Genomic DNA, 20,301 nt, shown 5'->3' on the forward strand with positions numbered 1-20,301 from the left:
TCTATGAAACTTGTTGCCAGTTCTCTTGAAAAGTTTGAATGATCTGAAATGTTGCCAGTAACACATACGTGTATTACAAAATTAATAACATTATGTTTTCAGAAATGAAGTTGACTCTCTTGTGAATGTGCATATTTAAAAATGGCAGAACTTGTAGTTTGGGCAGATACCATAGCTATACAATCCTACTCCACTGCTGGCAGTAGCTTAACAAAGAACCTTTAAGCTAAATAATTTGTGGTGAAGTGGTTAGTTTTATGGTCATTATCTGAGTGATTAAATGTTTGCACCTGTGGGGAAGTGTCGAAATGTAGCAGAATGAATCTGGCCTTTACTTGGTCACCCGTTGGTGTGCACCAGGCCCGACAGTGAGATGGCTCTGTGTGATCTCTGATGGAAGTGGCAGAATCTGTGTCCACATGCTCTGGTTTACATGAAACTGGTCAGCAAATAAGTGTGTTTTACTTTTCTGGTGTGTGTGGCTCTTCGTTTGAGTGGCCTGGCCTTGGTGGTGGCCGCAAAGCCACTGCAGCGGCAGCCGGGGGGAGCAGTGCCTGATCTCGCCTCTGGTGCTAAGTTGCTCAATGGCCATGGGCAAATCTTGTCAAGCCCTCCAAGGAGCAACTCCCTCTCTTTTAAATGGAGAATGATTTTTATTTCCTGTGTAGAAGAAGGGACTGAGGCAGCTGGTTTCAGTCATGGACGCATCCAAAACATCCAGTAGAGCTATCCTGGTACCTCAGGAAACACAGAGAAGACATGCAGACATTATAAAGGATTAAGATATTTTTTGCAGTAATACTTTCCATTCCCTCTAATATTGAGATTTCCCGGTCCATGCCTGAAGCCTTACTGGAGAGGGCCTTTATCATATCGGTACRGTTATTTCAGAATTCATATGAAATTCTTGGTTCATCTGTGTGAGATTCCTGGGGAATAAGTTAGTATGCAAAGTGGAAATACTTAACTCTGATGCTTGTCATCAATCATGTGAAATATTCTAGACACAAGGATTGAAGATGTATCCCACGTAACTACTTTGGGGAAACACAAATTATAATCCCTGTTCTGCTAAAGGGCACCTTCATGATTTTTGTTTTATTAAAATGGGACTGGGTTTGCATCACACTTGGATTTAGTTATTGCTGTCTAACAAATTCACTGGAGGACTTTCTGATTCAGCATTCATTTTTTTTTCTCTTAATAACCCAAGGCTTTGGCTATATACTGAAATTCATATAAAAATATTGCAGCAGTGGAGAGTTTGGAGAATTTGGCAATGTTTGGTTATAAAATAAAATCGCAGGAATGTTGATGCCAAGAATAGCTGGGAAATCTGTCAGACAGCTTCTCTGTGTTTCCTTTGATTTATCTATGAAACAGAAATAACAAAATATAAATCCATGYACCCCTCATACAAATGATCCTAATATCTGACTGAGCTGGCAAAGGCTGATTGAATCAAAACTTGTATTTTATCATCTATTCTATTAATTTAGTTACTATTTATCTATCTGCACTGTACTATCTACCAGATCCTATGCTGGTGTTTATAATACTAGTCTAATTTGTCAAGTTTAGTCCTTGCTTCACATGAAAGCATGTATTTTTTGAATTTAGTCACTGCTTCTAGCCTACCATTTTTGTATTGTTTACTTACCTCTTCTCCATGCATTAGACAAACTTGCTATTTCTGTTTAAATTGGAAATCATATATATTGCTTTTCATCATTCTCTCATCAGTATTCCTGCTCTTGGAAAAGTGGCAGGTTGTATATTGAATGGAATTACTCATAAATGTGGTTCTGTATATAATAAATACAATCAGCAATTATAATAACTTGGGACTAAATACTGTGAGCAGTTCTACATGAACGCTGGGGGAATGGACAGGAAAGTCTGAGTGGGCTAAGGACAGAATTGTGTTTGTTACTTCCATGGCAAAATTTTGTGGAACTAAGACACACAAAGGAAAAGTTTTCTGAAAGATTGGTACTAATAATAGATAACCTCCAAACAATGAGCCCATTTCTTTTCTTGTTAAAGTCACTGGCAGTATGGTCAGGGAAAATGCTAAGAGCAGAGTCCGTCATTAAATGTGCCTGAATTTTATAAAGCACAAGTATTCATCTAAAAAACAGAGAAAAAAATAACYTGATGTCATTTTAGTATAGTGTCATCTGCTTGTACATGATTCAGACAAATTGGAGATTTAAGTGGCTGGAGAAATTCTTTGGAGTATAATTCAAGGGCTGCAAGCTGGTAAGCTTCATTAAAATCATCTTATGTGATATATTAGCAACCAGATTGGTATTTTAATACCCTGTAAATTTCTGACATGTAATGTACCTTTATTCAGAAGTACCACATTATATCTTACAAAAAAAAAGATGGACTATAATAAAATTGCATAATATTTAATACATTAATGCAGAAGACACAAAGATGTGTTAGAAATAACTTTAATAACCAAGAACATTATTTCCCTACAGGCTAGTAAGCATTCAGAGGTAAAACAGATGAAAATGGAATTGGTTTACATAGAAGTGTAAAAGCTTCATTTTCAGAACTGTTGAACATGGAAGATCAGAGTTGAAATAGTCTGAGAGTCACTAATAGTGTTTGGTGTGTTTTAAAATGAAGTCACGAGATTTCCTGCAAATAAAAGAATTACACTTGAAAGTATAAACAGCTGATTTTAAAAGAGCACTTTAGCATTTTTTTTTTCTATCAGAAATTGCACACTTACTCGATTATCCAGCTCTTGGTAGGCATTTATATATTCCCCATGGTTACAGTAATTTTGCCTGTGTGCATAAACAGACTCCTGACTTGTACAGGCAAGTGAAGTTGGGGGCTTAAATAAATTGCACATACAGATCCGCACTTGAATGCGCAATCATGCTAACCACGATGAAAATTTAAGCATATAAATAACATTTTTTAAGCTTCTCTTTTTTAAAATTGGATGATACAAAGTATTTTTGTGGTGGGTTATATTGTACCCTATGTTATCATCTGCTATGATTTCTTGCCACTTACAATAATGTAAAGGAGACAGCTGCATAGAGAAGAAAAAAAAGTATTCCATAGCTTTAGCTGATCTATTATAAAAACAATTGGTCTTATAAAACTTGAACCCCAAAACTGAGCACTGAGATCTTAAATCATTAAAAACTACARTCTTATAATAAGGCCATAACAAGAAATGGTATCCTTGTAAACAGTGACTGCACTATTCTTCAGTTTTTTATTGTTAATAACTGCCTGTAAGAATATTATATTCCTTCAAGGTATGCCTTCTGTAGAAAGCTGTTCTACAGTTTTGTAATAAAGTAATAAGTCATGTCAGGGAGAGCTTTAGCAGGCTTTCGGTGTGCACCTTGAGCGTGTTCTGAGGCATGAAGCCAAGTGCCATTAATTATTTCAGAAGGGCGCTGGTAACTTACTGTTCTTACACAGAAAATCAGCCTGATGCTGATGGGTTAACCAGTCAACAAATGTCATTGCTGCAACTAATAAGCTGGAAGCTTTGGTATTTGTCATCATCCGAAGTCGCGCAGTGCCAGATGAATCCCTTCCAAAAAAAGCACTCTGCAAAACAAATAAAAGAATTGATGGGGTAGGAATTAACCCAGGCTAGCAGATTCATTTGTTATGGACAGATAAATGTGCAGCTGCAAATTCAGATGGTCTGTTCTTGCATGGGGTATAGTAAAACCCATGATGAGCTAATTAATGTTCTTACTCATACTKTTCTCACAGTACTAGGGGGGAGGGCAGGAAGAGAGCAGAGGAGGAGGATTAGAGAGAAAAATCAATTTACAGTATCAGCAAAAGGGACAAGAAGAATCATGTGTATTGTAGCATTTGATGAAAGATATCGTGAGACTGACAACTGTTCTCAATATATATCGAAAATTTTTGTACATAGATCTGTTAAGAAAGCACTGGCAGGCACTTTGAATCTTTCTGATAGCAGGAGGCATTTTTCTAGCATTTCTGTTTACTCTAAGATCAAGAGATGATTTTGTAACCCTTATCACTTGTCTGAGAGCACTCTTTGTTAAACTTCCAGATAATGATAAGATGTTTTTAGAAACCTGCGCCACAATGGCCACTACCTCGACATATTTGTGGTACTGGGGAAATCTGACAGTCAGCATAACAAATACCTTGTTGAACTGGAAGCCAAAGCTAGCAAAGCAACTCTGATGTGAGAGGTCTTTCTTACTATCATAACTGTGGCAACAGAAGGAAGGAACGGGAAGAGAGGACACCATACCTGAAATGGATTTGACCATTTCCTCAGATGCTAGGTTAGGAACAGCAGTGCAGAGCAGTTCTCCTGGGGCTTTGCATTTATTGTGATTTTGAAAGATACACTAGTGAACAAGTCCTTGGAGAAATCCTGCTCTTTCTTTTTTGATGTAGAGGTTGATAATTCACAAAATAAATTAGCTACAAAATGGAGCTAATACCTGCAGATGAAAGGCATCATCTCTGCACCTCTTATTTTTATCCTGTTACAAGGACAGATATGGGATATGGTCACAGTGCTAATGCCTATTTGTGGTGTCTTCTTATAAGGCAGGCTTTCTCAGTTGTGTATAAAAGGGTAAACAATTCTCTGAGAATAGAAGGCTTCATGGACTTGCAACTTAAACATTAATTCTTTTTGAAGTGATGCAGAGAAAATCTAGCAAACACAAGTTCCTTCCTTGTATTAAATAATGTTTCTTACAGCTGTTTTTCCAACTTTTCTTTTGTAACATACACAGCAGTATTGAGAACCTCATCATACACCTTTTTTTCCTGTTCTTCCCCCAAAGCCCTTCCAGCCACAATTATAGCCTAACCACTATTTCAGCTTTCTTTTATGAAAAGCAATTTGACATGCTGAACAGCTCCCAGCAAAGTTAAATAAACTGCTCTCTGCGTGAGTTACAGCGTAGTGTCCTTGGCCTAATGGATTTTCTCGATTTCCATATCGCTCTAGTCGGAGGACTACAGAAGCAACAGCTTTTTCCTTTTACCCTTCCTTTTATTTTGGAGGAGCTAAAGAGGCCTGTGGAAGAATCTGCTTCAGAAATGAGATTAGGGAAGTGCCCCTGCAACAAGCAGGGTGTATAACCACTTGCTTTAAATTACACACTTTCCTTCAACTGGCAGTTGACTCGAGCCCTAGCGSTTAAAAAGACTCTGATATTGGAGCATTCTGGCTTTCCTCCTGTCATGCCCAGCAAGCTTTCCTGTCTGGTGCTGTGCTCAGTCCCAAATAGTGGATTTTCTGTGGGGCTGTATCAAAAAGTGCCTATCAAACAAAAATGTTATTTGGAGACAGCACAGTGCATTTGAGTATGAGTAGCTCCCACCCCAAAGAATTTCTTACATGTCAGGCATCCTACAGCAGGTCTTGGTTACCCCTTGGCCTGTTTGGGGAGGTGCAAGCTGTTGCGTTAGCCTCTTTCCTGCCCATAGACACCAGTGCTGCAATCCCAGCCTTCCCGCCATTTCAGTCACTTGCCATTTCTGCAAGCCAGGCCGTGCTTGTTTCTTCCCCGTTGGACAAACGCGGRCGCGGGGTGCCTTGTTTTGTGCCGAACAGCATCCCGCCCAGGCGTTACGGGAGCTTTGCGGCTCAGGGCCTCAAGGCAGGAGGCCAGCGGGGACGTCCCAGCATCCGTGTCACTGCCAAGGGCTGCCCGCAGAGCTCCCCGGCAGCCACGAGACCTGCAGGCTGCGTGGCTGGTGCCCGTGCTGATTGCCAGGGCCATGTGCGGCACATATAGAGCACATTTAGGGGCTTAGGTTGCCAGAGCCTCCTCCTGGAAGAGGGAGAGCTCGGTGGAGCGAAGGCTGATCAAGGCCGGGGTATTTTCATGGCAGTCCCGGTGGCAGTGCCAGGCCTGCAGCGGGTTAGGGCAGCCTCGGCGCGCTTCAAACCTGAGCTGACAGCCTCTTCTTTTATCTAGGCAGCCTTTTTATGGGCTTAGRCGCCACAAACAAGGACATTTCTCTSAAAGCGCTGACACCTTCTCTCTGAGAAATCACTGATGTTCCCCTCGGTTCAGCGGCGTGGGGTRAAGGCTGCTCCGGGTTTGATTTTAGCCCCAGCTTGTTTTTCAGTGCTGGAGCTTGATGCACATTGTATGCAGTAGCACCTGGCACAAGTGCAACTCAGCAKTCACTTCCGGGAGCTCCTCTTTGAGCGCAGGCAAAACTAAGTGGCAGCGTGGAAGTTTTCCTTAAAAAAAATTAACCCTGTTGCCTCATCAGTGTGTGTGTGGCTTAGAAAATGTGTTTAATGGGTAATTTAAAAAGGTTGCAGATCCTGTGTAAAGCACTGTAGCAAGTATTAGGAGTAGCATTTATTTTATTAGTAATTGTAGTATCTGGGCTTGATATTTCCAATCAGGTGAGCCCCTTTTCAGCTGCTTGTAGTTTTGCCAAAGTTTATTTGTTCATGTGAAAGCATCCTGTCACCTACCCATAGGAGTACTAAGTTACATTTACTGTGTTATTTCCAGAAAAAAAAATGTAATTCAAATGGCTCAGAGAACTAGCTCTGACCAGATTGAAAACATTATCTATCTCTTTGAGTAGTACCTCTAAATTCAAAATTATATTATTAAATGTAAGTCTATGTGAAGGCATCTAGGATACTGTTTTATATTTTATAAACTATGAAAATGAGTCCTAAGTGAAGATTTAAAAAGAATGGACAATAACTTAAATGGCCATGAGTATTTAATACTCTTGCATTTAATTAAATCGCATTTTGTCTGGTGCTCTTTGTGCTTATGTGCATCAACACCCATTTGAAATCACACACAGAATCATACTTTTTTGAGAACTGTACCATGCTTAGGCCAGCGATGTCCATGAATATGAGTATCTAAAATAATCTGAAAAATAAACATACCTACCAAATGTATTACTAAGCTATTAAAAAAAAAAAAAAAAGAAGAAGAAGAAGAAGTTAATTGCACTGTTTAATTTGTGGTAACTTGAAATGACTTATATTTTTCCTTAATGTAGTCAGTCGTTGCTATTACAGTGTGTTTAGATTTATTTCAGGCTCTCAAGGATGGAAGGAAATAATGTATGATTGAATGGGAAAACATTTTTACTATGCTTTGAAGCAACTGATACCAATTTGGCATACACGTTTAATTGTAATTAATATGTTGCTTCTGCATACCTGTTAATGTATAGTAGAAATAGAAGTGTTCTACTCTGCCCATTATAAATTTTAATTTTTTTTTTTATGACAAAGTTTGCATGGAGCCCAAACTGCAGGCGTAGGMAGGTATATGTGTGTGTGCTTGCATTCAGATCAAAACCCATAGTTTTGTGAGAGAATGATGGCAACCAGCAGGTGCCATGTGTTAAGTTTCAGGGTGGYGGAAGACTCTTAGGCCTTGCTCTAATGCATCAGGTCCCAGAACCTCTCTGCAATGGAATATTCTTTCCAGCTAGGAAGAAAGAATAACAAGGCACTTGGATGATCCATTCAATTAGATGTGACTGTGGCATACATGTGAGCATCCCAGATGCTATATGTGCAGGAGATGAAGGATATCATTTACAGACACTGAATAAATACTAATTAACAGTGTGTTTAAATCTATGAAGGCAATGTATGGAGAATTAACCAAATTCAATATGTATTCCTTATATAGGCATAGTGAAAAAGTGTGTAAATAAGGTGGTATAGACAGTGATTAGTCAGCCTGTGACAGCCTGTTTCTGCTTGTGATTCATTAGCACAGAAAAGAGCATAAGGAGACGTGGTGCTCCAAAGAGTGACTTGTTCTGGACCCCAGTCTCCCTCGTGGCTGTAGATTAAGGCTGTAGGTTAAATCTAAAAGCTGACAGCCGATCTTTGGATCTTCGGATGAGCTGGACCCTTGAAACTCCTTCCATTGCTTGCAAATATAGCAAAGAGGAGGTTTTGATTAGACCACTGCAGAAATGTGGAAAGCAGCTTAAGTCATTGAGTAATTGTGGCTCTGTATATGAAAAGCGAGGCTTAATAATGTAGTTCATTTTTACGCTGCAAAAGCTGTTTGAGTCACCACAGCAGCAAACAAGATGTTTCTCTTTGTTGCTATCAGAAGTCTTTAGTTGGCAGCTTGAAAGACTTTGAGAAGTAGCTGACAAAGCACCTTAAGAAGTGCAGAACCGAGTTCAGYGGTGCTGTGTAGTGCAGATTCCAGCTCTTTGATGAACTATTGAATTGTATCTGGTATGACAGGCACTGATAAAATTAATATCATTGACTGCTCTCCTTGTCTGTGTGAGTTTTTGGATAAACTGCAGATTTTTTTTAAAAAAAAAAAAACATAGTATGTGACCTGAATCACTGCTAAGGCTACTATATTGCAGTGAATATGTTGTACTGAGAAAAACTGTGTTTATGGATACTGAAATATCTACCAGTTATCTTTTTGTTATTGTTGACAGACATTTTAGTAAACAATATCAGTATAATATTGAGATGTGGCAATGTCAGAAATGAAGTCACTGTTAAAAAAAAATCCACAACTATAAAATGCGAAAAAAGAATTAAATTATTTATATTCATTATGTAGTTACCATTTGAGAAAACAGCCTTGTACCTGTCTCTTTCTTGCTGCTTCAAAATCAAAGGTATGACTAATACCATCTATTCTCTATTGTCCACTCCAGGACCTAGAAATATTAGGGAGCAAAAGATACCCACAAGGAGAGGAATTGCGCTGGGCACATATATGGAAATGTGCTCCAGTACACACAGAAATATTTTCATAGCAAACATACAGAAGATAAAGAGGAAAATCAGTTATTCTAAGAAAAGTTTAGTCTGTCGCTAATTTTTCTAGCAGCCTCTCTTGTCCATTTTTTACCATCTGCAGAAATAGAAGCAAACTAGATTCTTACTGTCTTATACCTTGATGTCTTCTGTTCTTGTGGTTTCAACTCCACACTCCATAACTTTCAGTCTGTCATGACCGGCCTTTTTCCAATGAGTTCTTCATTATACCTCATGTCTATAACCCACTATCAGTYTAAATAGGACCCAAAGCTTATCAACTTTCTTTTCTCGCGGTCCATTTGTGACCTGAATAAAGCAAGGGGAAAAAAAAAAGAGAAAACCCCATAAGATTACATAATCAGATTGTACTCACTTTCAAAGAAAATTGTCGTCATAGTTCCTACTGTTTTCATTCTGTCATTTGCCAGGTTGACTTTGTGATAATATTCTGCCTTTTGGAGATAATGCACAGTGTGTAGCTTTCATTAAACCTTTTTCTCTTGTTCTTTCCTATATAAGCCTTTTTTACTATAATGTAAATCAATTGAAATAATGTTATCGTTGCCAGTTTCCACACCATGGTAGACTAGAAAAGGCCTTACTAGATTGCTCTTTTTATAAAGTGATTGGATGTTAGAGTGATAAGATGGCTTTAAAATCTGAGTATATTCACGGACTGACAGAATATAACGAACAGGAGAGATGTCAGTCTCATCATAGTGCATTAGTGGGTTTCAGTAATGGATTAAAAAAACGTGTGAAGTGATAAAGCATAGCAAATCATGTGTTCCAGAAAGATTAAGGCACCTCTTCCACAACTTCTGGCAGTTGCCGATCATTGTAAATGACAACACTGTCTTCTCTATTTTAATTTGATTTATGAGTTCTCAGCCAGCTATAAAAATCCAATTTTTCTGAGGGATGTTTTTCTGCACAAGTGTCAGACATACCTAAAAGTTGTTCCCCTAAGTTTTCTTTGGTTTCTCTTTACTTCAGCTAACTTGATAATCGTTGATGCAGATGTTGTGAATACATGTGAAATCATTTTATTTTTCATAGTGATATACTCCCATGCATCAGTGAAAATGGCCTTTGTAAGGCAAAAAGATTTACAGCTATTAAGGTACCCCGAGTGTCTGCATTTACCAGATTTCATTTCTATACAGAATAGTTCCCACATTTCAGAAGAGCTTAATAGGCATTGCAGTCTCAAGCAATAAGGACTCTGCYGCAAGAGAAACCACAATTGCATTTGGTACTAATTTACTCGTGACCTTATTTACTGGAATGGGCAATTCAAAAAAGGTTCTTAGAAGTGATACCCCTTCTCGACAGGAATCCAATGGTCCATGTGGCAAGGCCTGAATGATCCCAGTCCCATGAGGGCACAGGGCACGGGCGCCTGGGACTGCTGCAGCCTGGGGCCTTGGGCGCTGTTGATGGGATGCAAGGAGACCCATCCAGATGGGAGCCCATGGGTYGGGGCTGGCGAGGGACCACGCGGTCCACCATGGAGCATTGGTCCAYGGCCTATGGACCACCATGGACAGGGGCCCAGCAGCCTGAGACCAGCTCACACAGGCATATTCCTGTTTTGGTGCAAGCAAAATTAAAAGTCCTATATTAAATATATAATTATGTTAATTACACAGTTTCCATAGCGTTAAAGCATTACAGTCAAATCCTGATAGAGTTACAGTGGAGGACATTTGTAGACGCGTTATCATTTATGAAGCAAATTAAATTATCAGCATTTCTCTGCATAATCGCTGGTATTTCACTGGAGAAAACTTTAGTGTCTTTGAATTGTTTGTTCAAATATTCTGCTAATTACTTAACCATTAAGACAATATATTATCCTCCCCCAGGCTTTACAAAAGTCAAATCTCATACTGTTCATACAATTAGCGACTCACAAAGTCACTTCTGTTAGATAAAGTTGGAGAAAATAAGATGTCTGCTGGTGATGTAGCAGTTAGAAAAAAGACTGCGTGTTAGCAAAGACAAAACCAAAATCTTTTTTTTTTTTTTTTGAATAGTTGAGGTGTTTTTCAGACAGCTAAGTTTTACTTGACACCGATTTATTCAGAAACAGCTTGTGAAGATGAGTGATGCCATAATTAGCGACTCACAAAGTCACTTCTGTTAGATAAAGTTGGAGAAAATAAGATGTCTGCTGGTGATGTAGCAGTTAGAAAGACTGCTGCGTGTTAGCAAAGACAAAACCAAAATCTTTTTTTTTTTTTTTTTGAATAGTTGAGGTGTTTTTCAGACAGCTAAGTTTTACTTGACACCGATTTATTCAGAAACAGCTTGTGAAGATGAGTGATGCCATAATTATTCAYTGAGCCAAGAAAATGTTGTAATCAGAAACAGTTTGGAAACACTGATGTATCCACCTGTACCAAGTCACTGAATCACAGGATGCTTTAGAGAAAATTTAAAACACCTTTGTCTGTAGGATCATTTCTGGCAGCCTCTGTGCCTGCCAAGGCTGCCAGGGTAAGGCCTGGCAATGAGAACCCATGAAGTTTATGCTCTGTGTGTGCCCACACGTGCAACACCAAMAAATCAGCGTTGGGGTTTTACTTTGCTTTTAGGTACCGCCGGGATTTCCGGGGCCTTCCCGAGGGTGCCAGAGCAGGGCTTGGGGAAGGAGAGGTGCCGAGAGGACCTGGAGAGCGCTCGTCCCACACCTGTGGACTGTGCCCCAACAGCCCCAATGGCCAAACCCCAACAACCGCACCCTAACGCCCCAACCACCATAATGGCCACCCCTCCGCCAGCCTCTCAAGGCGGGCAGAGAGGCGCAAGGCCTTTTAGGACAAGATGGCTGTCGTGTCCTCTGGGTAGCTGTGGTGCCACCAGCAGCAGATGTGCAAGGCCTGAGGGGGGGTAACGCTGCCRGCCTGGCGTGAGGCTCTCCTGGGGCTCTTCCTGCAGTCCTGTCCTTCTCCAACTTTGCTGCACGGCAGCTTTCCGAGGCCTGAGGGGATGACTGGTGCCTCTGCAGCCTTCCTGCACCTAGAGTTTTCCTTTCTGCCACAGAGGGGAAGGAGAGGCTGGATGTTTAAAAGTTGCAATCATGCCTCTCTCTTCAGCTTTCCAGAAGTAGTTATTAACTTAGATGGATCAGTTATTTAATCCAGTATGACAGATAGATACAATGTTTTTTCTATGACTAAATATACAGAGGTTGCATAAATAGCTCCACAGTAAATGTTCTGGCTTCCTTATAAGCTTGTGTGTATGGGTCAGTGTAAGCCTAGTTGCTAGTCAAAGTGTTGCTTTGAGTGCAGTGAAAATCTTCTGCCACATACACATACAGCACATACTGCTCACAAAATCCTTCTCACATGTGTACCATGCTGTTTTCTCTGCAGTGCCCTGATACCCAGTAGGTGAGTTTAGTCCAAAACGTGTGGTCTGTGAGCAGCTTAATGCTCTCTGAAAGTTGGCTCCAGAGATGGGGGTGGCTTCAGGCTACCGTCTGCAGAGGGAGGCAACCTCTGGGTGGGTGACAGTGACTTTTAGCTTGTATTTTACAAGGAGTATAATAGCATAGAAACACTTTTTTTTTTTTCCCCTCCCCTCCCCCGCCTTCATTTTCCAAAGACAAATATTCACCCGGTTAAAAGCTTCCAAATTTCTCATGTGCCCATCAGGCAGCTGTGCATTAGCTACTTCTGTGTGGCTGGAACACCCACAGGGCAGCAAACAATGGATATAATATAAATTCAGGCAATATCGAAGATGCTGATTCATCTGGCTAACATTAAGGTTATGAGTAAGCCTATTGATTCATCCTTTTACAGAGTCATAGCCTAATCCTACTTTTAGATAGCATATGATTTTTATGTCTCTAGAAATTGAATGCAGCATCTAGTGCTTGTAGATGATTTGGTCTGATTACCTGAAGCCTCATATCGTGATTTACATGCAGTAATGCAATTTCTGGTCTCATACCAGAACATATACAAACTGAAGTTTTCCAAAAGTTATGCACACATCTGGTATTACAGTGGAATTCATATACAATACAGATCTGGTATTACAGTGAAATTCATGTACAATTAGCACCTTTGTACAATTTTCATGTGAATTTTAATAGGAACTCCTATAAACTATGTTTGACGGTGAACTTCTATAGCCTTAAGCTTCCCTGGAGATACCGAAGGCAAAATAATACCCAGTCTTAGGGAGATGTGGTAAAGGATAAGAAAGGAATGGAGAGGACCTGCTTGTTCTTGTCTTTGCAGCTGACATCTGTTACAGTTGTGACTGGTGTAAAGATGTACTTGACTTGTACAAAATTAGTTATAGGCTCTTGGATTAAAAAACAAATATTTGTTTTGCTTTGACCAAAAATGTAACTTGGAATTTCCGGTTCTTTAATCACAGACATTTTTTTATATATAGCATCATGTGTATGAAAAGTAGTGATTAAAAGGCAAGAATTAAATGTTCACCTTTTGATAAGCTGTGGCAGATTTGAGCATGAGGAGAAGCAGACCTGCATAAAGCTCCTTGCCTATTTCCCCTTGCCTCATGTCTCCCTTCCAGGAGATCAGAGTCAAGTCAGTGCCTGTGGTCTGCACCTCCAGTGCTGCCTTCTTCCTTGAACCAAACCTGCTGTCATTCCAATCAGTGGAAAATTGCCACCGACTATAATCACAATTGTATCCAACTGGTAGTCTTTTTTCTAATGGAAAACCCCTGCAGTTCCCACCCGTCTTATCTCTGACACCAGAAATACTTGAGKTTTTTTCTTCGGTGACAGCAGGGCAGGATTCCTCCCTACAGCCTATTCAGCAAAGTCAGAGCAGCACGCTGGGAGAGCTGCTGAAATTGTTGGGTCAAAGCTAAGCTCTTAAAATTACATCTGAAAAATTGGCTCCTGGATTCTGATAGGTAATTAACTGCTGTCTTTCCCAGTCCCATCTTCTCACTCTGCCGTCAGCTGCTAATGAAACTGCCTTTGTTTTAAGTCCTTTGGAATTGGGAAGCAGAACTGATGTGTAGATATGTTATCTATAAGTTAATACTTTTTAATAAGTAACTTAATATGAACTGACAGTGAATTTGTAAAACTGCATATACTTTGGTAGTCTTTTTTATAGAAGACCTTATTTTAATATTGTTATTTTGGCCTGTGGCAAGAAAAGAAAATACCACCTGGTTCCTGTAGCATTATAAAGAAGATGTTGAAGAAGATTTTGAATATGTCAAAATCAGAAACAGTACATGAATCTTCAAAATGGTATTTATAGCAATGGCTCCCATCGTGCTACTGGGGGAGTCTGTACAGTCTATGCATGTTTTAGCTGCTCTGTCATTTGTTTCAGTTCTGTTTTCTGGCTACGAAGTCGTAAGATAGTAACTATTATAAACCAGTGGATAATGGGGTACACATATTGGCCTTTATAAATGTGGTAGCTGGCAGAAGAAAGGAAGAGAGAAATTTCAGTCTAAACATGTGTGATGAAGTCTGAAGACGATTTTAAAATGATATTCCATAATGCAAATCTGATAGATTTATGATGGGGTTTATTTTAACGAAGGAAGTGTTTTTGCTTTGTAAGGCTGTTAGAAAGGTTGTACTCTTGTCCGGAGCCACAGGGACTTCTGTACCAAGTAACCAGTACATGGCTCTGACCATGTCCATCTGATATCCGTGTCCAGGACAGCTGCTGTCCAGGCTGTTTCTTGGCTATTTCCTGGCACAAATTGTAGCAGCTTCAGGCTTGCATGAATCTGTGCTGCACAGTAGCAGAACCTCCTTCTTACGTCTTCAACAGTGGTGATGCCAGCAGGTGTAGAGAACCCAACTGCTGTGTCCCTCCTGTCAGAGCTTTCCCGCAGGACTGTGGGCAGGTCACACCCACCAATAAGTACAGCAATAAGGTCCCAGCCCTCGTCAAGGTACTGTGGGACTTCACACATCAACACATTGCCAGTCTCCATTGCTTAAATATGGAGGCCCTGTAAATAACCGTAGGATATAATAAACTATTGCGTCCATTTTGCCTTATTGACAGATGGATTCAACATAAGCCATACACAGCGTGCTTGTGTTTAGTGATATTGATGTCTTATTAATGTGATATAAAGTTTTCTAGTTGACAAATTCAAGACACAGTGATGACTGCCTATAAATCCTGGAAAGGAAAGAGGATGCGTCATAAATACGCAGGACAGACCTTACTTGTGACAAGACTTGCTGCTGTCAACGTAACTCGGTTCTCTTGTTTTGCAGCCTGCAGGCCCGGGTTCTATAAGGCATTTGCTGGGAATGTGAAGTGTTCCAAGTGCCCACCGCACAGCCTCACCCATGTGGAAGCCACGTCCGTCTGCCAGTGTGAGAAAGGGTACTTCCGAGCCGAGAAGGACCCTCCGACCATGGCATGTACCCGTAAGTCTGAACAGCATCACTGTCTGCAGTGGCTTTCACCCACGCCTGCCTTATTCACTTAATTCACCTTATTTAAAAAGTGAGATGAGTTTGTGTCTTTTACACAGAATCCTGTAAAAAAAGGGAGATTTCTTTTTCTATTGTGAATTCAAACAATAGGATTCTGTATAATTAYGATGTCCCTGTAAATAGCCAAGTGTTTCTTGACTTAATGACTTTTAAAATTATATTTCTGAGCAACAATACAGGGTGTGTAATCATTGTCACTTAAATGCATTTTAATTATGAGTATGTATCTTAAATACATAACACTTTGATACAAAAAACTTGRAAATACTGAAGAGTTTTATAAATTGATATGACATACACTCCTGTTTCTCTAGATTTAAATGAAAAWTATAATTACATGACAAGTACTATCTCAACACATAGAAATAAAAGCCTACTTCTCTAAAACAGAATCATAAAAAGGAAGGAAGGGAAAGATATATCCAATCAGAGGAGATATAATTAGGCACTCTAGCATATCCTCCTTTTTCGAAAGAGAGTTAATCCCTCTCATATAGCTGTGATAATTAAAATTAGTTAGATTTTTTTCATAATTTTTAGGAGATGATTGTGTGTTATCTTTGAGTAATTTAAATTGGCTTTAGAACAAAACTGAATCCCAGAAAGCTAGGGGCACAAAATTCTGGCTGAGAAGAGATTTTTATTACTTGATCAACTTGCTTATGTCTAGAAACTTTGTAAAAACAAACTTTCAGTTATTAAAACAATTCTATTACTCACTGACATTCATATTTTGGTCATAAAGCAACCATACCTTTTAACTCTAAAAACGGGGAACTAACAGCATAATTTGTAGGCTGTAGGCTTTGAAGGTTTACGGATAAAATATCTATTTATATATAAAATGCTATTATTTGAAAAGGACGATTAAAATCTGTTTTCAAAATTTTCCAGGTCCTGGAAAATACCAGTTTCTGATGTAGCATTGTGCTAGCTCTTTCGTAAAGGATTTATTTGCTAAATCTCCTTTATTTTGTGGCATGGTCCTTTTGATAAGATAATTCTCAAGTAAACAACACGGTAAGTGCTTGAAGCATTTAACATGTCACATATACAAAAGGCTCAAAGGATAAATCCATAAAACTGAGGTACAGTTGTGATAACCAGCGGTGCATGGTCAAAAGTTGGGTGTGTCTCCACTGGATAAGGCAGCATCACATAGAAATGTCCAAGTTGACTGTAGTAAGGGATAAAGCAGCATTAGCAGAACTGAGCTACTTCCAGTGGCCCTGCTAGTCTGTCTCTGTGGCCCTGTCCTGAGCATTCCAGGCACACACCAGGCGACCTGGAGCTGATGGCCGTGGTTAGAGGCATTCTGTGATCTTGCAGTAATTATCTAGACATTTCCTGACCCCTGAATGGGAGTGATGACTCCCACAAACAGCGTTCGCAAACCCAGGGACCTTTAGCAGAAAGCCTGGCTTAGCCCAGGGCTTTCAGAGGGGAAGGCTGAGCCCTAACCTCCACCTGGGTTGGGTGTGTGGTGTTCCAACCGTCCAACCCACCCTCTGCTCTCAGCTTGCCCTAAAACAGGGCTTGCAAGCCTCCATATACAGAATAGGAGAAAAGAATGTTTTTCCAGACTTTCCACAGATAATTCCACTCATTTGAGTGCCCTAAGCTCAGGGCATTAACACTTAGACACAGAGCAGACATGCTTCCCAGACCCTCTCGACAGTTTCTTGTTTAGAAGGACAGTTTTGTTCATGCATTATGCAGATGTCATTCTGTCTTTCTTAAATTTCATTGACTTTCATCTCAAAAGAAACAGTTCTTTTCTGAAAAATGACTCGTATATGGTGCTGTGGTTCTACAATTATCTTTCGAGGCTCAGTTTGACACCCAGCTCACCCTTGGTATCAGTAAGGTAGGGAGGAGCATGAGAGCACCAGGGAACAGGTGCCTACAATAGCTGCATGTTGCTGCCTCCTCTAGTGAAAGAGGGATGTTGAGAGCTGCTTTAGCTGAAAGCTAGCAGGGAGATTTGCTAAGGTCCCTTCCCTCTGCAGATGGCAGCCAAAGCAACACAGAGGAGGAGGATGGGGTAGAAATCAACCACAACAAGGGTATTAGATCCCTGTCTTTGCTGGGGAGGCAGTGAAACCACTTTCACTTTCTGCCTTGCTCTTGGTGCAGTGCTATCATGCATTGCTTATTCAGCCTAGGTATCGATACCTCATTGACTTTAGTGGCAGGTGCATTTGTCTTATACCCGMAATGATGATCATTTCACTAATTGTCAGCTCTGCAAATGATGCTGAGACTGACAAGCAGACTCTTTTCTTGTCTTCTTGCACATCATCAGGAGGAATCTGCAGGCCAAATTATTTCTTAAGTGGTGCCTTTAGCCTCAGTACCTTCCAATTATGCTTTCAGGTATTAAAATGATTTTTCTGTCATAAATACAATCTAACTGCTTTTGGTTGATCTGCACAGATGTGGCTAATGTAAATTTAATGAACACTGGGATTGGTGGTACATGAGATGGAGTAGAATTTAGTTTATTCCCTCCAAACTGTCATGCCTTACTGTAATAAAGGGAGTTCAAAAGTTAAGAGGAAAAATAAGCAGATTTGACTAGTAAAGAGACAAAGCTGTGCAGTAAAACAGGCCTGGCTACACAGACCTTTGAGGAGGATGGTTCTCCATCTTCAATGACTATTTGTAAATTGGTATCCTGAAGTATGAGATGTGAAAGAAGAGATTAGAGAATTTTTTTGTGACTTCTTAAATGGGAGTTGAGTTTTTTTAATGGAATCAAAACTAGAATGAACGGTGTATTTTCCTTACTAATCTCCTATGCTAACATTGCGCCAACTGTTTTTAGAATCACAGAATCCTCAAGGTTGGAAGGGACCTCAGAGGTCATCGAGTCCAACCCTCCTGCTCATGCAGGGTCACCTAGAGCACGTGGCACAGGGCTGCGTCCAGGCGGGTTTTAAAGATCTCCAAAGAAGGAGACTCCACAACCTCTCTGGGCAGCCTGTGCCAGTGCTTTGTCACCCTCACAGTGAAGAAATGCTTCCTTAAGTTCCTGTGGAACTTCCGATGCTTCAGTTTGAAGCCATTTCCTCTAGTCCTATCACTGTCCACCACTGAAAAGAGGCCGCCCCCTCCTCCTCACTGCCTCCCTTGAGGTATTTATACACGCTGATCAGGTCCCCCCTCAGCCTCCTCTTCTCCAGGCTGAACAGGCCCAGCTCCCTCARCCTTTGCTCACAGGGCAGATGTTCCAGGCCCCTGATCATCCTCGTAGCCCTGCGCTGGACTCTCTCCAGCAGCTCCACATCCCTCTTGTCCTGGGGAGCCCAGAACCGGTCACAGTCTCCAGATGTGGCCTCACCAGGGCTGAGTAGAGGGGGACAATCACCTCTCTCGACCTGCTGGAGACACTCTTCTTAATGCACCCCAGGATCCCATTGGCCTTCTTGGCCACCAGGGCACACTGCTGCCTCATGGTCAACTTGTCATCCACCAAGATGCCAAGGTCCCTCTCTGTGGGGCTGCTCTCCAGCAGGTCCACGCCTAATCTGTACTGGTGTCCAGGGTTATTCCTCCCCAAGTGCAGGACCCTGCACTTGCCCTTGTTGAACCTCATGAGGTTTCTCACCGCCCAGTCCTCCAGTTTATTCAAGTCCCTCTGGATGGCAGCACACCCCTCAGGGCTATCAGCTACTCTTCCCAGTTTGATATCATCAGCGAACTTGCTGAGGGAGCACTCCAGCCCTTCATCCAGGTCATTAATGAATAAGTTGAACAGGACCGGACCGAGGACCGACCCCTGGGGAACACCGCTAACTACAGGTCTCCAACTGGACTCCGCGCCACTGACTGCCACTTTCTGAACTCTTGTATCCATTTTATATCTTATATCCATTATATGTATTTTATCCATCTTTATATCCATTTTATCTGCTTTCCCACATCCTGCAAAGCAGCATGCATAAGATAGGTAGATACGTTATTTTGATTAAATGATTAAATATTCTTCTTTGCATAATTTTTCTTTGCTACTTGAAAACTTGCCTGTGTAGCAGTATAGAAAATATGAACTTTGATTTAAGAGACTATGAATTTAAGAGTTTAGCTTCAAGCATCCATTTTTCCTTCAGCTGAGCTCTAAATTCTAATTTCATTAATTCTTTGAAAGTGCATACTGTATGCTTTTCCAAAATTGTACAGTTCCCATTTTTACTTCATCTAACCATATTTTATACAAGTCTGCACTTTGTAGTGCATTCTATTGAATGCTAATTTTAATAAGAGGAATGAAAATTACATTAGGATATATTGTTAATCTCCTTCTCCTAGCCTTTTTCCATGTGATTGGCATTTGTTATCAATCTCTTGCTGCTACTCCTTTTCCTTATTGTATTTTTTTGCCATATGCGAGTACTCTATCAGTGAGCTCCCTGCACACACAGTGAGCAACAAATAGCAGCATATCTAATCCCCTGGCTGATTACTCTGTACATAAACTCTAACATTTCCCACTATAGTGTAATTGGATAGATTGATCCATCTTTTCAAGGTCAAAGGCAGGCAAGCTCATATTGAGYGTCTGAGTCTGAACACATCTTTTTTTCATGTTATGCTTAAATAATTTTGAACCCAGCAAACTTAGGTGCTGTTCAATAACCTCAGCCATAATCTGTGTTCCCTACACTGAAACATAAGAACTGCATAGGGTGCCACTGCTCTCAGCAGCAAAATTGAGCAGCATTCCTGCAGCATTCAGCACTGCTGCATCTATTGCTATTTATTTATATGTGTGTTTGCTTGCATTTTATTGTTGTGCTGAGGCTTGGAGTCTTGTGGTCATTGCACAACTTGCAGTTTGTAGTCCCTGGCTCCCATTGCAAGGAAATGCTTCACGCATGGCTGTTAGGAAAAAAAGAGTAAGTGATTCCAAAGAGAAAGAAATATAATATGGTATTCCACGTCAAATGACCTAAAACAGTCTGTATATGTACAGTCTGTATATATAYATTTACTATGCTGCTATATGTATGTATGCATA

The 20,301-nt window shown here is 40.5% G+C and overlaps 1 protein-coding gene across 5 annotated transcripts in view; it reads left to right on the plus strand.

The window, feature by feature from the left end:
- EPHA6 (EPH receptor A6) overlaps window positions 1-20,301 on the plus strand; it is a 418,698-nt gene that overhangs the window by 148,798 nt on the left and 249,599 nt on the right. For all 5 annotated transcript variants that reach the window (XM_026038558.1, XM_026038559.1, XM_026038560.1 and 2 more), the window contains one exon: window positions 15,057-15,212. In XM_026038558.1, coding sequence (XP_025894343.1) covers window positions 15,057-15,212 — 156 coding nt within the window. The remainder of the gene's footprint in view (window positions 1-15,056; window positions 15,213-20,301) is intronic.

The sequence above is a fragment of the Nothoprocta perdicaria genome, unplaced genomic scaffold (assembly GCF_003342845.1).
Source record: "Nothoprocta perdicaria isolate Ctin4 unplaced genomic scaffold, notPer1 scaffold_212, whole genome shotgun sequence".
Classification (NCBI taxonomy): Eukaryota; Metazoa; Chordata; class Aves; order Tinamiformes; family Tinamidae; genus Nothoprocta; species Nothoprocta perdicaria.